At 42.0% G+C, this 15,257-nt stretch overlaps 1 protein-coding gene across 6 annotated transcripts in view; it reads left to right on the top strand.

Moving 5' to 3' along the window:
* Positions 1 to 4,561, top strand: part of DLC1 (DLC1 Rho GTPase activating protein) — a 231,565-nt gene extending 227,004 nt beyond the window's left edge. For all 6 annotated transcript variants that reach the window (XM_080385794.1, XM_080385795.1, XM_080385796.1 and 3 more), the window contains 4 exons: positions 592 to 813; positions 1,495 to 1,712; positions 1,893 to 2,066; positions 2,602 to 4,561. In XM_080385794.1, coding sequence (XP_080241920.1) covers positions 592 to 813; positions 1,495 to 1,712; positions 1,893 to 2,066; positions 2,602 to 2,722 — 735 coding nt within the window. In that variant the 3' untranslated portion in view covers positions 2,723 to 4,561. The remainder of the gene's footprint in view (positions 1 to 591; positions 814 to 1,494; positions 1,713 to 1,892; positions 2,067 to 2,601) is intronic.
* The last annotated feature ends 10,696 nt before the right edge of the window (positions 4,562 to 15,257 follow it).

Genomic DNA, 15,257 nt, shown 5'->3' with positions numbered 1-15,257 from the left:
GTGAACATCAGGTCTAATTGCAAAGCAAAAAGCTACTTCTAGGAATTTCAGAGATTGTTTTATACTTAAATTCCCAAGAGTTAGCAAGACTAGGCCACAGAAGTGTCCTGGAACGTGACACTGTCAAACCATAGGTTGAAGGATCTGTAGGAAGTATGCTTCCTCTAGGGCCTGGGATAGAGGAACAGACAATTCTTGAGTCCTGGTTTTCCTCACTGTCATCAAATCTTTTCAGAACCCTCAGCTGAAGACATGTCTGTCTCTTTTCTTGCGGCTGACAACTGATCCCTCCTTCCTTTAGTCTGCAGGATAAACTGTGCTGTGGGAATGGATCTGAGTTGTGTAGCAAAGAGGAATACTCCACAGAAAAAAATAAGACACCCCCTAAATGAGAGACTAATCTGAGTGAAATGAAAGTCACAAACTTAATTTTGGCATTTCTTCATATTATGTGCTTGACCTGACATATACGCATCCCATCACTTACAAAACTAGTGTACCCATCTTTCTGTGGTTATCAAGCTGCTAGACTAACTCTGTGATGTGGGGAGAGAGCTGTAAGAGGATGATTTCACCCTTGTTACCCCTCAGATACCCGAAGAAATGAGCAGGGGCCGGAACTCATACACGGAGCAGGACCTGCGTCCCCTCAGCCTGGAGGAGCTCCGGGGCGGCAGCAGCACCGCCGAGCCCTCTGACTACCACTGCTACCTCCAGGACTGCGTGGACGACTTGCTCAAAGAAATGAAGGAGAAGTTTAAAGGCTGGGTCAGTTGCTCCACCTCAGAGCAAGCAGAGCTGGCGTACAAGAAGGTATGCACCCTGTCACTCATGCCACAGCTCTGGGGTTTAGCTCATCTTCTCTAATATAAGCAGGCTTTTGACATATGGTATTACAGAAGGTTCAATGCACCCCTTTATTTTGCAGATACATTTAAGAAAAAAAAAACCTTAATCTTTTGATGTAGGTTCACGCTGTCTAAAAACAACATATCTTTCAGCAGTAGTCGGCTAACGTGCACTGATTTGTGTTCTGTTTATCCAACCCAGGAATGTTCGCTGTATTGTGTTTACATGTTTTCTCTTACATGTGCAAAGTCTTGACAGGCTGAGCGAAGCCTCCAAGCCCTGTCACTGTGCAGGCAGTTGGAAAGACATTTCTCCGCTCTTTAAGTTCCACAGCTCAGAGCTAGCACAGGGAGAAGTGTTTGGTTTTTTAAAATAAACTTGGAAAATTAGGATATTTTTCTGTAGCATCATGATTTAATAGTGTCCCATCTGGAGAAGGTAAGTGTAACTGAAAAATAATTTGGAAGTCAGCATGCAGATGCCTTTGGCTGTTAGGAAAACAAACCTAGCTTACAACAAGCTTAGTACAGTATATACATATATGTGTGCGTATTTAATTTGCTGTATTTGGCCAACACTAAAACAGAAAGGAAAAGAAAGTGTAAGGAAAAGTATAACTGAGGACTCTGTCCTGATTTTCCCCAGGTATGTGAAGGTCCCCCTCTCCGGTTATGGAAAACTACCATTGAAATCCCAGCTACGCCAGAGGATGTTTTGAATCGTTTACTTAAAGAGCAGCATCTCTGGGATGAAGATCTTATAGATTCAAAAGTAATTGAACCCTTGGATAGCCAGACAGATATATACCAGTATGTCCAGAACAGCATGGCACCTCACCCAGCCAGGGACTTCGTAGTCTTAAGGTAAGACTTTTATATGCAGTAATGTTTATATCCCACACATATAGCAACTTGCCTACAATTTCTGTGTAATATAAGTTGTGTAGGTAGATATCTATCTGTGCATAATTTGAAGTCTTATTAAATGTTTGAATTACTGTTTGTCAAAGATAAGAAAAAAAAAGTCTTTTTTTTTTTTCTTAGAACATGGAGGACAAACTTCCCCAAAGGAGCTTGTGTGCTTCTAGCAACCTCAGTGGACCATGACCGTGCTCCAGTGGCAGGTGTCAGAGTCAATGTGCTTCTGTCTAGGTATCTGATTGAGCCCTGCGGGTCAGGAAAATCTAAACTTACCTACATGTGCAGAATTGATTTAAGGTATGAATTTCCACTTTGTGCTTTTGCAGTGGTAACTGTTCTTGTATAGTTTCTGTGTAGTCAGCACAAAATTTAGATGGTTCAACAGGCTTTATCTTGGCCAGTAGTACATACTTCTCAAAGGCTTGCAGGCAGGCCCTGAGATGTCACAGAAAATTGGCTTCAGTGCGTAGCTAACAGTAGGTGTGGTTTGTTGCACTAGAAGCCTCCAGTATGGGCTCCACCATACCTATTGGTATATAATCCCGCCTTTTCCTCTGACAGATGTATTTGGATGCAAGAACATGTTATTTATTATAAATGTAGTGAAGAGAGCCAAATTCTCACAAAACTTGTCTTAACTTCCTCACTGCCACAAACTTGGGTTTTGAGCAAGTCTGTGTATTATATTAGTAAGGCTGAGCTGAGCCATAAGCAGTAATAAGATTTCCTAGTCAGGCATTTAACCAGCTAGATAGGTATTTGATTATGACTAAGAAAATGCATGCAAAGTTACCGGTACCTACTTCATGATTACTTTTTCTCCATGCATCAGGGGTCACATGCCAGAATGGTACACCAAGTCTTTTGGACACTTGTGTGCATCTGAAGTTGTTAAGATACGAGACTCTTTCAGTCATCAGAGTCTCGAGAGCAAGGAAGTAAAATCCAGGTGACTACTGAAGAGGAACAGCCATGTGCTCCACACTTCAGCAACGTAGACTTACCCAAAACAGAGGCTTGTCCGATGCAGACCAGACTAGTGTACCATCTGCAAGTCACGTCGTGAAGGGATGACAGCATAAGGACTTGATATTGAGCATTACTATAGGACTGTGGCCATAACATACACTTTAAAGCTGCTTCCTGTCTGTGTAAGGTCTATAGTGTAGGCCTCGACTGGAATACATAGGAGGACTGTGCAAAAAAAAAAAAAAAAAAAAAAAAGGAAGAAAAAGAGAAAAGTACTATTAGATGGTTTGAATTGCTTCTGAGAAGCAAAATTCTTTAAATGCAAAATATATTATGAAATATGGTGAAAGCTCATCATTCCCATGTGAAATACTTAGCTTTATGTACATACTCATTTTATTTGTTAGTGTGTTGAGGGACTGGTGTATCCACTGGAATAGTTGGTACTCTTCAATGTGTTCTCACTGAGATAAGCAGAGAAAGGTTTGCACAGAGATTAAAGTGTGAATGTGTGTTAATGGTTGAAAGGATAGCAGAAGTCGAACTTGAAATGTGTCTGGTACACTGATAGGCAACCAGAATGGATTTTAGTATGCTAGATACAGTTCAACCTAGAATGGGACTCCCCTGTGGACCAGGAGTAGCCATCCTTCCCATGTGCCATTTCTGCATCTTCTCAGCTCTAACCTTGTTAAAAACTCCAAGCAGATGTTACAAGAGGCTTGCTCCGATTACTGTCCACTCCTTATCCAGATGATCTTTCAGGAGTGATTAGCAATTCTATAGCAATCTTAAGTAAATATACTTTTGAGCAGCATAGCAGCTTAGAAATAAAACGTCTATGCAATAGCAGAGAGCCAGTAACGTCAATTATTAATTTGCCAAAAAAAATCTGTTGCTTTTACTCCTACCTGCATTAACTGTAAGTGTTTTAATGAACTTTTATATATTTTACTGTATTCTAACCATTCAAGAAGAAAAAGTCAACACTGGAGTTGCAGTGCTGGGAGGTGGCAGGACTCCTGCAGCAGCAGGTGGGGTGAGGCAGCTAGGAAGAGCTGCACAAGCTCTCTCCCTTTCTCTCTCTCCTTTTCCCGTTTCCCTAAAAGCTGCACGTTAACACGAACAGAACCTGGATGTGAGCAATTTGGAGAGTTATATTTGGGGGCAGAGAGAAGGGTGGGGTTTTGTCGGGTTTAAACCCTTTGGGGTATCCCCCCCCCCCCTCCTTGAGAATCAATGTGTATGAACTGTAGGAGGTCTTGAGGTCCTCTGGAAAGGTCTTTCTGTAGGTTTTACTGTAAAGGTAAAGATTGCTTTTGAGGTGCAGTATTAAGTGATAAATGTATTTTGTGGCTAGGGTATGAATGAGTTGCAAGATGGAATTTTGACTGAGACTTTGTTACCATTGTCAGTATTATTTTAAGCTTTTTGATGAAGATTTTTTTATTACGGCAAATAATGTAGTAGTACTTCCAGTAACAGTGTTCCTCATGTGTAGGAAAACCTTGTATATTCTTCTACATCAAACACTTTTGAATTTGTAAAATTGTATGTTGTACATACCATTCTATTGTAAACATGTATACTTGCCCACAGTGTACTGTCAAACATAGATAAAGCATGATAAAGATTATTTAAAATATACCTGTATTTATACCTCAGATATTCTTTTTGGGTTTTTGTACCTCAAGTATGTTTTCTATTGTAAATGTGCTTTACATGACTACGATCTACATGAGAGAAAGGAAAATGTTTAACTTGCTATAGATGTCTGTACAGAATATACTCAATAAGTGCACTATTAAATGTTTAAAATTGGAGCAGCATAATGGTTTTTGTTTTGTTCTGTATTCTTCCTTCTGCTCTTGTGCCCGGAGGAGGAGGCATGTTTCTTACATACTGCTACCAACTGCATAGCCGTCCCTGCCCTCTCCCAGGCTATTTTAGCATTAAGACAGGTACCAAAGCAATTTCAAAATTTTTGGAAGACAAGCCTTCATGGTGGCAGACAGCTGGACAGAAATACTCTCAGACAACAGCTTTATACATTTAAAACTAAGAAGAAACCTCTCTTTTGATGCTGTCTTGCAGAACGGTACTCTTGAATTTAACAGGGAGCCAAACAAATTCCTACTTGGTAGGCAGCTGTATGCAATGCTGAAAAATAAGTCACCATTTTGCTATTTTCTACAGAGAAAACGAGGGCATGATGGGCTGTGGAGTCATAGGTTTGCTGTAAAAAAATGCAAGTGTGAAAGTAATTGGAGAAAGTTAAAGCACACACAGCAGCGAAACGAAGCCAAAGAGAAGGCCAGGAGGATATACAAACAACTGACTAAGGTGAAAAATGAAGCCAAAGACAGCTGTTAATTCAAGCAACTTCAAAAAGTTTTTAAAGTCTAGCCAACAGAAATATAATTTAGGCATCTGGAAAAGGATTTTGATTTGCGAGTCTTGTCCGAGAGAGTAGCTGGAGGGAGGCCTGCTGCCTTTCAGTTACCAACATCATCGTACTCTTTCTCTGCCTGAGCATCTCAAGGTCCTGATCGCTATTGCTTCCCACTATGTTCCCCAGGGAGCAGCGAGGGATGCTGCTTCACAGTCTGGCAAAAGCAAACCTCTTGCTGTCGTGGTACTAGTTCTTGCACACCAAAGGGTCTTGTAAGAAAACCTTTCTACTAAAACTCATGGTTTACTGTCATTCCTCAAGTAATGCACTCCACAATCAGATATTTATGAAGCTGTAAATAATCAGTGGCCTTCATCTTAAAGGCCAGAAGGCAATGTCACTAACACACAGAGTCTGGGAAAGTGAGACTGAAACGATGCAAAAAGGTACCTCTGCAGTCTGGTACAAGACCTTGAAAAGAGCAGGACCTAGTATATATCCACAGTAGCCTGTACCAGGAGAAATTTGGTATGAAAACAGTATCCATGAGTTGAACTACATAATAAAATGCAGATATTTCCATTTAAGACATGAAAATTAAATGTTATACACAGATCTTCTGCTAAGTGCTGGAAGCAGTGTCCTACAGTCATAAGAAATGAAATCAAGATACTGTTTTAGTAGAGCAATGCATTAAATTTACAAAGACAAAATGCCAGTTCCTTTGCCTATGTTATACCATAAGTTTTCAATACAGCCATTGCCTGCATCCATTTTACAAGGAAATACTAAACATTTCTGAAAAATTACTTTCAGCTATTTCTCGTCTGAACCCGGAGCTATTTTATTTCTTTAGGAAGGAAAGGTATCAATGTCTAAAATGATGACTAGCATAGCACTATAGGTGAAGGTGAAGTACTGTCCGTATTACAGATGCTAATACGCAAGGTTTGCATCCATGCTTCTTTTGCATTGAGCGCTATCCCAGACACTTGAGGTTTGCTCACTTTCCCCTCCCCTCTGCACCATCCTACTGTATTTTCCTGTATTGCCCGAGATGCCCAGAATGCTAGCAAGAAGTGAACTTCCAAGCTAAGTCCAGGGACAGTAAAGAGAGAGGTGAAGGATGGGAAAGAATTCAAAGAAGAAAAAATTCCATCAAAAGAGATTAAGGGACTGAAGGGGTACATTTATACAGAAAGATTCAATACACATAATCTGACCACTAGACAAGAGGGATGTAATAAATGTCTAACTAGTACTGGAAGGTCATAAAACCACTGAAGAGTTCAAACTAGCTGACTGGGTGTACAGGTTGTGATAAAAAAATCATTAATGGAAAATCTGAGGCAGAAGGAAAGGAAAAGGCATTTTCCACACAGCAAGAGATTTTGAGGCTCCGGGCTGATGGCTCCCTGAGAAGCAGCAAGAGCATAAGTCATTTAACACTGCACAGCCTCAAAGCCTGGAATCACTTCTGCACTAGCTTCCATAAAGCACCATGAAGACCTAAAAAAGGTTCTCTCTTCATTATTTGACACGATTACAGGACTTACAGGCCACCAGTTTTCACCTGTGTCAGGTAGCGTTGCCTTGCTGAGTAAGAAACAAAATTGTAACTATTTTTGACACCATAAAGTAACTCAGATTATTTTGGAAGTTGCTAATGAGCAAGTCATACTCTAGGAATTACATCGGAGGTTGTGGAGTGCAGTCTGCTTATATTTTATAGAAATGGATATTCTTTTAAATGAGAAGATGCAGTGCCTCCCCACTATGGGCCAAGAGCAGGGGGAGGTTACCATACAACTGGGAGAGTCTTTTGCTTTTCCAACATCTATTAAAACCCAGAAAGGTCTATAACTGATAAGCATGATTTCCCTATCATAGTGGGAATCAGGTCCATCATTCCATAGGCTCAATTATATTTTTTTTACTAGGAGAAGAAAAAGCCCTACAGCGTGTTGTCTATGCTTCTCCAGGTACCAGTCTTCTGCTAGTCGCTTCATTAGCTCAGGTAATAAAAGGGTGACATGGTGGGTATGAACATCACAGTTGCTCCTGACTCACACAGACATTTCTTAAAGCTTTATAACATTAAAAATAGAAAAATCCCTTAGGAACAGAATTCTCAGTGAATGAAAGGGTATTACTATTCCAAAAATCAAATATTAAAAAGGTGGAGTGTTAAAAGTGCCAGTGCAGTTATGTATGTATTCCAGGGAGTGACATTTTCCATGATATGATGAGATAAACTTGTTATAAGCATAAAGACAGGATGGTATAGCTGAGTCGCTCTGATTTGAGGGTGCTTGTGCCTCATTTATTAAAGAAGTTGGGAGAATTTTAGCAAATGAAATGGGAATTTCGAGAGAGGGTGGCCTCAATTAAATCACTTGAGTGTCACTTTAGAGAACTGTCATTTTTTAAAATAAGCCAGCTAGTAGCAAAAATAGATCATGTTCCTAACACAGCCCAAACTGCAAAGTGTGGGTAACAGAGGAAGGGTTCTTCTGAAAGGAAGAAGAGGACCCAGCTGGCCAAACACTTCTGACATGTTTAGTGACATAACGGCCTGAAATATCAGTTCAAAACAAGTCATCTGGTAAGAATTCTCCTTTGTTTCAAAAACAGTTAAAAGAAAATGAATTTCAGTCAAGGCATTGTTGTGAGCTAGTTAAACGTGTAATCTTCAGCTAGGCTATAATTCAAGTTTACAGGAACACTGGTGGTATGGTTAGCAAAGTTCCTATAGGCCACTTTTACCCCTGCTTCTGGGGAAAATTGCACAATAGAGTGTATTTTTAATAGTCCATTTAAACATTTGAAAAGGAATGCAAAAATACCAAAATATTTGTTTTAACCTAGCCATTTAGTCTCCAACAATCTGTAATCTTAATTTGTCTAAACACCTGCCAGCACCACAGCAGCACAACAGAACATCTGAAGAGCACACATTGGGTTTTGCACTGACCTATAGGAATGCATTTTTTTGTTGTTGTTGATACATAAAAAGGGTTTAGGGAATTTTGCAGTCTTTGCCCTTAACATTTCTACACTGTACAGTCCTTTACTACCACTGCCCACAGGATAAAAATTCTTATTTAAGCCTTTTTTCACCTAGATCATTTATCAATTAGGGCTTCTAAGACTTACAACAAGTAATAAAGCATTCAGTAACAGTAATACCAGTAATAATCCAAATTGATTTTGAATAGCCCACCTCAGGGACATGCCTACAAAGGTAGAACTGTATTAAAATCAGTACTCTCATAAAAGGAAGAAGATGGTAAAACTTGGCTACCCATGAACAATTTCATTCACCAGCAGATCACAACGAAAGTTGCACTGGGATGCACAGAAAAGCACCTCTGAAAGCCTTGCTAAACTTTCTTAAAAAGAAAGGGAGGTCTGTTGCAGTAATGTATTTGGAAAACAGCATCTGCCCTCCCTCTACATAGACCCTATTATCTGAGACTGGGAGAAGCACGTATAGAATACTGAAACTGCAAAATTCTGGTGCTGCCTCCGTAAACCCACAGCAAAGGTGAGGTGTCCACCTCCCAGTGAGGGGAAAAGCAGCCAAAATCAGAGGATGCTCAGTCTTACATGGTGACAACTAACAGTGATTCTCTTCCCCCAGGGGCATCCTGTCTCTATGCCAAGCTCCTCATTAAATAAATGGTACGTGCAGCATAGAAACACACAGTCCTAATAAGACAGGGCAAGTACTCAACTGAAGTGGGAACAGACCACATTTAGAAAGGGTCATAACCACCTGTGAATTCCAGGACTGTAACAGTGCACTGAGCAGCGCTAACACCACACAGCACTTGGTCTGCAAGCTCCCTGACTTGACTTTGGAGGTCGCCAAAAACACATTAAATTGTTTGGAGGTCTTTTAAGAATGACCTTGAACAAGTAGAAAAGTAGAAATTTCCTAGCTGACACCTGAACCACAGTCTAAAAAAAACCACCACCACCATTCACATTTGCTTTCTTCCCCTTTCCAGCCTACAAGAAGAATAAATGCTGGTGTATAAAAATAGCATATAACCTCCTAGGAGAAGCACTCGCTTTGTGGCAGAAGTTGCAAACAAGGTCAGGCAGAATAGTTATCGAACTAGGTTCAATTCATCAGCCTTGCTGGACTGAGGAAGGAGGAAAGGCTACACCCCAAGCATCCTACCGGATAAGGCAAGATCAACGAGGGAATGAATGACCCGTCAAGAGCAGTGATGGAGTTCAGAGGCCCCACCGCTGAGGAGCAGAGGCTTTAGCAAGCCAGTCATGGCTAACAGACTGTTAGGCATGTATCTGATAAAAACCTGAGCAACTGGCAGACCTTGGAGAGTTTTAAGTGTCTCAAGTTTTAAGCTTGGATAGAACCACATCCCCAGCTTACTGCTAGAAACAGCCCAGAAGCACCAAATCAAAATGGCACCAAGTTTTCTGAGGAAAGAAGAGGGAAAAAGAAAAGAAAAAAAAAAAAAAAACAAACAACTGATTTCTGGCACCTTCAGCTCTGTTACAGAAGTAATTGTTTTCAGTATATCATTAACATTTGGAATTCACTACAAGTCTTCAGAGGTGGGGGTTTGTGCAGAGCTTGGAGACAAATATATTTACAGAAGTTCCTGTTATTTTTCTCATGCTTCAGTTTCTGCACTAACTACTTGGGCTTACATCTGTATATATTTTTCTGAAGAGTCTGCAGGAAGTTTCTTGTGCTGTTTTCTGAACAATCTTGCAATAGTCACTGTCAGAGAGCGCACTCATTTAAACTGATCAGCAGCACAATCTGGGACACAACATGATACTGTGCTCCTGTTTATAATGCACCGTGCAGAAGGGCAAGCCCAACATGCTCATCATTTTTAATTCCTTGAAAACTGCTACACATTTTTTATTGTTCAAACACTCTATCTTACTGATTTAGAGACTTTCTATGAGGATTTATACAACTTTTTTTTTTTTTTTTTTAAAAAAAAAAAGCTTCTTTCCTGTGCTGCCTCTTCCTCTCTTGTTAAATGGCTAAAACAGTTTCCAGGGCCAGCTGCTCTGTGCAGTGGTTTGCTGGTTCCTGATGAAAAAGCTGCTGCCAAATTTTATAAAGAATGTTCGCTGGGGCACAGAGGGGAGGGAAGTATTCTTCATGGCCCCTGTTTTCTTCCCATATTGTTTAACAAACAAGCAAACTGCCCTGCAGTCGCTCTGTCCCTCTGACCCCTGTTTAGGCATATCCCTTTCAGGCAGCCACACAAATGAACTAGGAAGGAAGTGCTGTCACGGCCCTTAGAAAAGATAGAGGGAAATAAAGGCAAACATTGTGTGTCTAAACAAACAAGCTCTGCCCTTGTCCTCTGCCTAATTCTTACAGGAACCAGCCCCAGAAGTAGCAGTTGGGCCAAGAGTATTTCCCAGGCTGTGCGGGACTCAGTTGCCACCCGCTCCACTCCCACCGCCCCTCCAGGTTTTGCACCAGCCTCGGAGATGAATGAATGATCCAAAAACCTTTGGCATAAATGGGAACCCAGCCCAGGGTCTTTGAATGGCTTAAGCCTGTCCCTTAGACTGGTTTCCCATGTTGACCTCATGACCTCTGTACCTTGGTTTCCCTCTTTAGACTTCCCCAGAACTTCAAGGGGAAAAAGATATGGGTTTTGTGCTTCAGTAATCATAAATTGAAAGTGCAAGTTTTGCAGGAAACTGAGACAAAAATACCTAGAGGCCAAGCTGAGAACAAGTTTTCCTGTGAGCTGCTTCTTGCCTATACACAACTCCAAAGGATTTCTAAATCAAATTACTTTTGCTAGCGAAGAGATGAAACAGATGTGCTATTAACTCCATTTTGTGATTGGGGAGCTAGAGCATAAAGGATTTTGGAACTAGAGATGCAACTGGTCTATTTGAAAAGCAACCTCAATGTTGCATGCTAATCACAGGAACAAGTTTTGACATATCACAGCTGATAAACCTCATTTAAAGAATGCTTAGATAAACTGGGGGAAAAAAAGAAGATACAGTAATTTAAAAGATTATCGGGATGATTTTTAATGTATTTCCACATTTCTCTGGTAATGTCCATTCATGGTAGTCCCGGCTTGCTGAAACCACAGATGGATATTTACCTTAAGGCAATTATTGAATCTGAAGTCAGCCCTGGCTGAGGCACAGCATTGCCAGAGGACCGTGACCCAGCACAAGCACCGCATCACCCACATGCCCCTTGGGCTGCTGCAGGTGCCCTCTGCTCTCCAGGGCTCTGCTCAGCACAGCAAACCCTGGGGTCGCTTTGCCCAGCCATCAGATGTAGCCTGACCGAAAGACAAGAAATCCAATTCCAAACAAGATGCTGGGCTGATTGTAAGAGCGGTCTACACTCATCCTCTGTGGCTAGCACAGATTTCTAGACTTTGTTTAAAATTTACCAGAGGAGTGCACAGGAGAGCAACCCAAACATTTGTGAAGGATATGTCAAGAGCGTTGCTTTGCCCTTGCTCATAGCTCTTTGTCAATAGCGCCGCACAAAGCAGACAGAAAACAGAGCTGGATCTGGTCGTCATCATGCATGGACTGTGATATGGGTGTATTTGTGCCTGAGGAACTACCTATCACTGTGATGAATGGCATTGCATTTAGCTGTCTCCTTAAAGAGATAAGATGCTGTAAGTTTTTGTTATGGGTTGTGCCCAGATTTGCACCATTAAACAAAAAATTGGATTAATATTTTTAAACAAATCAGATTTGTGTTTTATACCTATTATCATGCATGCTCCAGGGGGTCATAAACTGGGATAAAAAATATACACATAGTCTGCATTTGTTTCAAGCCACGAGACAGAGAATAGCCCACAAGACACCCTTTGTAAGGAAACGTTTCCTAGGGCGCTGCTCCCTAGATCTCAGCACTCTGAAAATACTGTTTTCCTTCTTTACCTTGATTATTAATCAAGCGTACTGTGTGTGATGTAAAGATGCATGCTTCTTTCCACAAAAGCACAAACAATCCCCAAAATGCTTCCCAATCACAGATACATTGTTCTGGTTGCTCTCAGAAAACATGGCAGGAGCAGGCAACCAAGGCTACGCAGCAACAGCTTCTGAAATCATTTGCTGCTGTTGCAGCCCTCCTGTTTTCTGTATTGCCACTTTCTGTTCTGCAAACCACCTGTCAGCACCTGCAAACCCTCTTTTTCAAGCAGTTCTCCACTGCTGGTGTGTTCTGCCTGGTTGCGATGGTTGCTCTGTCCCACCAGAGCCAGCCCTGCAGCCGGGTCAGGCTCAGCTTTTGCCATCTCATTTCCTCCTCCCTCTGCCCACCCTGATCTGATGCACAACCTGTCACAGACGTACGCACAGCTCAGGCTAGGTGGCCTATTTTGCTTATAGATGGTATCAGGTTTAGGAACGCTTAAAGGTAAGGAGCTTGTCATCACCCTCTTGGAGAGCTCAAGTTCTGACCAACCAGCCTTTCTCCTGAAACAAATGAGCTTGTGCAAGAGGAGGGATCGTCCAGAAGTTTCCCTGGCTGGGACAAGAGTAAAACTTGATCAGAACTTTATCAGAAATGATAAGTAAGCCTTGCCAGCTATTTTCAAGTATAGAAAGTTACTAAACAAGGCACCCACAAGTTCAGGATCGTCAAAAGGTATTTGTCTGTTCTAAGATATTCAACTATTTTTGCCTCAGAGCAAGAAACCTTTAGCTTCTGATGTGTCCTATACCACAGCTCAGCTGCTCCTGTTGAACTGAGACCCAGTCCGGCAATGACCTGGCTGAGCATACCCTTCTGTCAGCCTGGAAAAGCAGCCTTTACAACTTGTGCCTGAATCTGATGCCTTCAGAGAAGGCAGCTGCCTCGGTGTGTTGCTGCCGGTGGCAAGCTTTGCACCCAGTCTCTTTTAACCGGGCGGGAAACCAAATCACAGCAGCACAGCCTCCCTCCAGAGCTGCTTCCTACCTGTGCCACCGGGTCAAGTCTTTGAGAATCACACATGAATACTTAGCCACTGTTGGACATGGTGTTTCTGCACCTAGGAAAAAATAACTTGGCTTTCAGCTGTCTTTTTTGGCTGTCACATTTCCTATGATATAGCAGTGATGGGTGCGGGGGAGGGGAAGTACCAACTTTCTTTCTCCCTAAACACGAATAAGCCTAGGGCTACTGCTCCATGGATGGAGATCCCTCTTGTGGCATCTCTTTCCAAAGTGACTCATCCTGTCCTTTTGGTAGTCACCTATCAGTTTCCTCAGGGTCATGCAGTGACCCCAGAAGAACAGTGACAGCACTGATCATCCCATCAGGCTTTTTCAACAGCTAAATTTAACACTCTTCTGTGCACATACTAATGCTGCAGCATCTTAGGATTTAATCCTGTTGCCTTTCAAATGAGGGGGAAAGCATGGAAGAGGACATTCAGTGCCAGCAGCTCTCCTCCATGGAAATACTCAGCAAAAGCCAACCTTGCATTAAGTTTAACTTGTTTCCTGCTGGATCTGCACTCACAGCAATATTCTAACTTTCTTTAGCCAGACTGATATCCACACACCCCAGTTCCACATTTTGTCCCACTGCCCTGCTCTCCTGATACAGGAGACACACCTGCAGGCCGGGCAGATGCCTGGCTCCAGCTAACAGCAGCTCTACCACCAGCAGGTCCCTCCCCCAGCTTTGCAATGGCATGGGCAGCAAGGAGGGAGGGTGATCACGGGCAGGTTTACTTAGATTTAACTTCTAAAAGGGTTTATAATTTAAACCCAGACCCATACAATGACAAAGGAACACAGCTACTATTTCACCTTGTGGTTTCCCTGCAGACAAATGCTTTGCCTCAAGAGACTGGCTGTCTCTTGACCTCTGGGTGTTGGTTCTGGGGCAGCCCGGAGGCTCACCGAGACATACAGAATAGCATCAGAGGAAGCTGCTCCCTAAAAGATATCAAAGATATCTCAGGCTTTGGTCATTTTTACTCATCACTGCTCTACAGAGAATAAGAAAATATGCCCCCTGTGAGTGTCAAATGCAACACCTCTAAATTAATCCCAGTCCAGATAAACCTGCTGAGCTAGCTTCGAGGGTATTTATAGTTGACACAGAGCTTCCTCAGGGAATTACAGTCTCCAAATCAGTGCAGTCGTTCCAAAAAAAAAAAAAAAATTAATCTGAGAAAAGCTGCTTCTTTCTCCTTCTCCTCAAGTATAGCAAGTTCCTTTCACCACAGAATCGCAAGTATGAAATTCCCTCTCAAATGCAACTGGCTGGCTGAAATAAGTTCTTGTTTTTGTGGCTGCAATGCCATGTCCAGAAACCCCAACCATCTCTAACTACACAGTCACATTCACACGATAAAAATATGGTGGCATTAATAACTTGTGCTGGAATGCCTTCCCAATTGTCAGGGCTTTACATAAATATAGAACTCGGTCTATAGATTTGTTTCAGAACCTTTTTATATCTGATTATGGCTCCAGGCAGATCATGGTCTATACAGACACAGTAATTAAGGATTGGTAATTCTGTCCGGTGGCCAGTATTCCCTACAGCAAGAGGCATATGATGGGCTGTTGGTTTCTCAGCATTTCAGAGGCTCACTGGAAGTCAGTTATTAGAAAGCTACACTGTGCAAGGACAGAGCACCAGCCTCAAAGGAAAACAGCCAGCAAGTGTTTCCATTCCGACGTCTTGGCAGGAGAAAGCGGTTGCCCTGAAGACCTCTATAGGAAAAGTTTTACTTACACAGCTCCACAGATGCACATGGAAAGCTGTAGCTCCCACGTGTTAAACCAGGGACAGGGGCTGGGAGCCAGAACTTCCCTCACGCCTCCATCTCAAACAAGTATGCAGCCACGCCGTTTCTTGGGAACAAGCCGGATACACACAGAAAAAGCAATGAGGGTTCTTAAATTTCTGAAGTACGTGTCATAGAAATAGCAAATAAATAAAACATCACAAATAAAAACTTGTTTCAGGATTGATTTCACAGAGGTGAAAATTTCAACAGCAAAATAAAACTTGACTGCAGCAGATCCCAAGTTTTATTCCCATACTTCACAGCCAACATTTCTGTCAGCTGGGAAGAAAACACAGCTAAGCTAGAAATCACGGATGTCTGCAAATCGCATGA

The sequence above is a fragment of the Falco punctatus genome (genome assembly GCF_963210335.1).
Source record: "Falco punctatus genome assembly, chromosome: 1".
Classification (NCBI taxonomy): domain Eukaryota; kingdom Metazoa; phylum Chordata; class Aves; order Falconiformes; family Falconidae; genus Falco; species Falco punctatus.
Note: the sequence above shows the minus strand (reverse complement) of the source record. Positions and strands in the feature narration are given on the sequence as shown.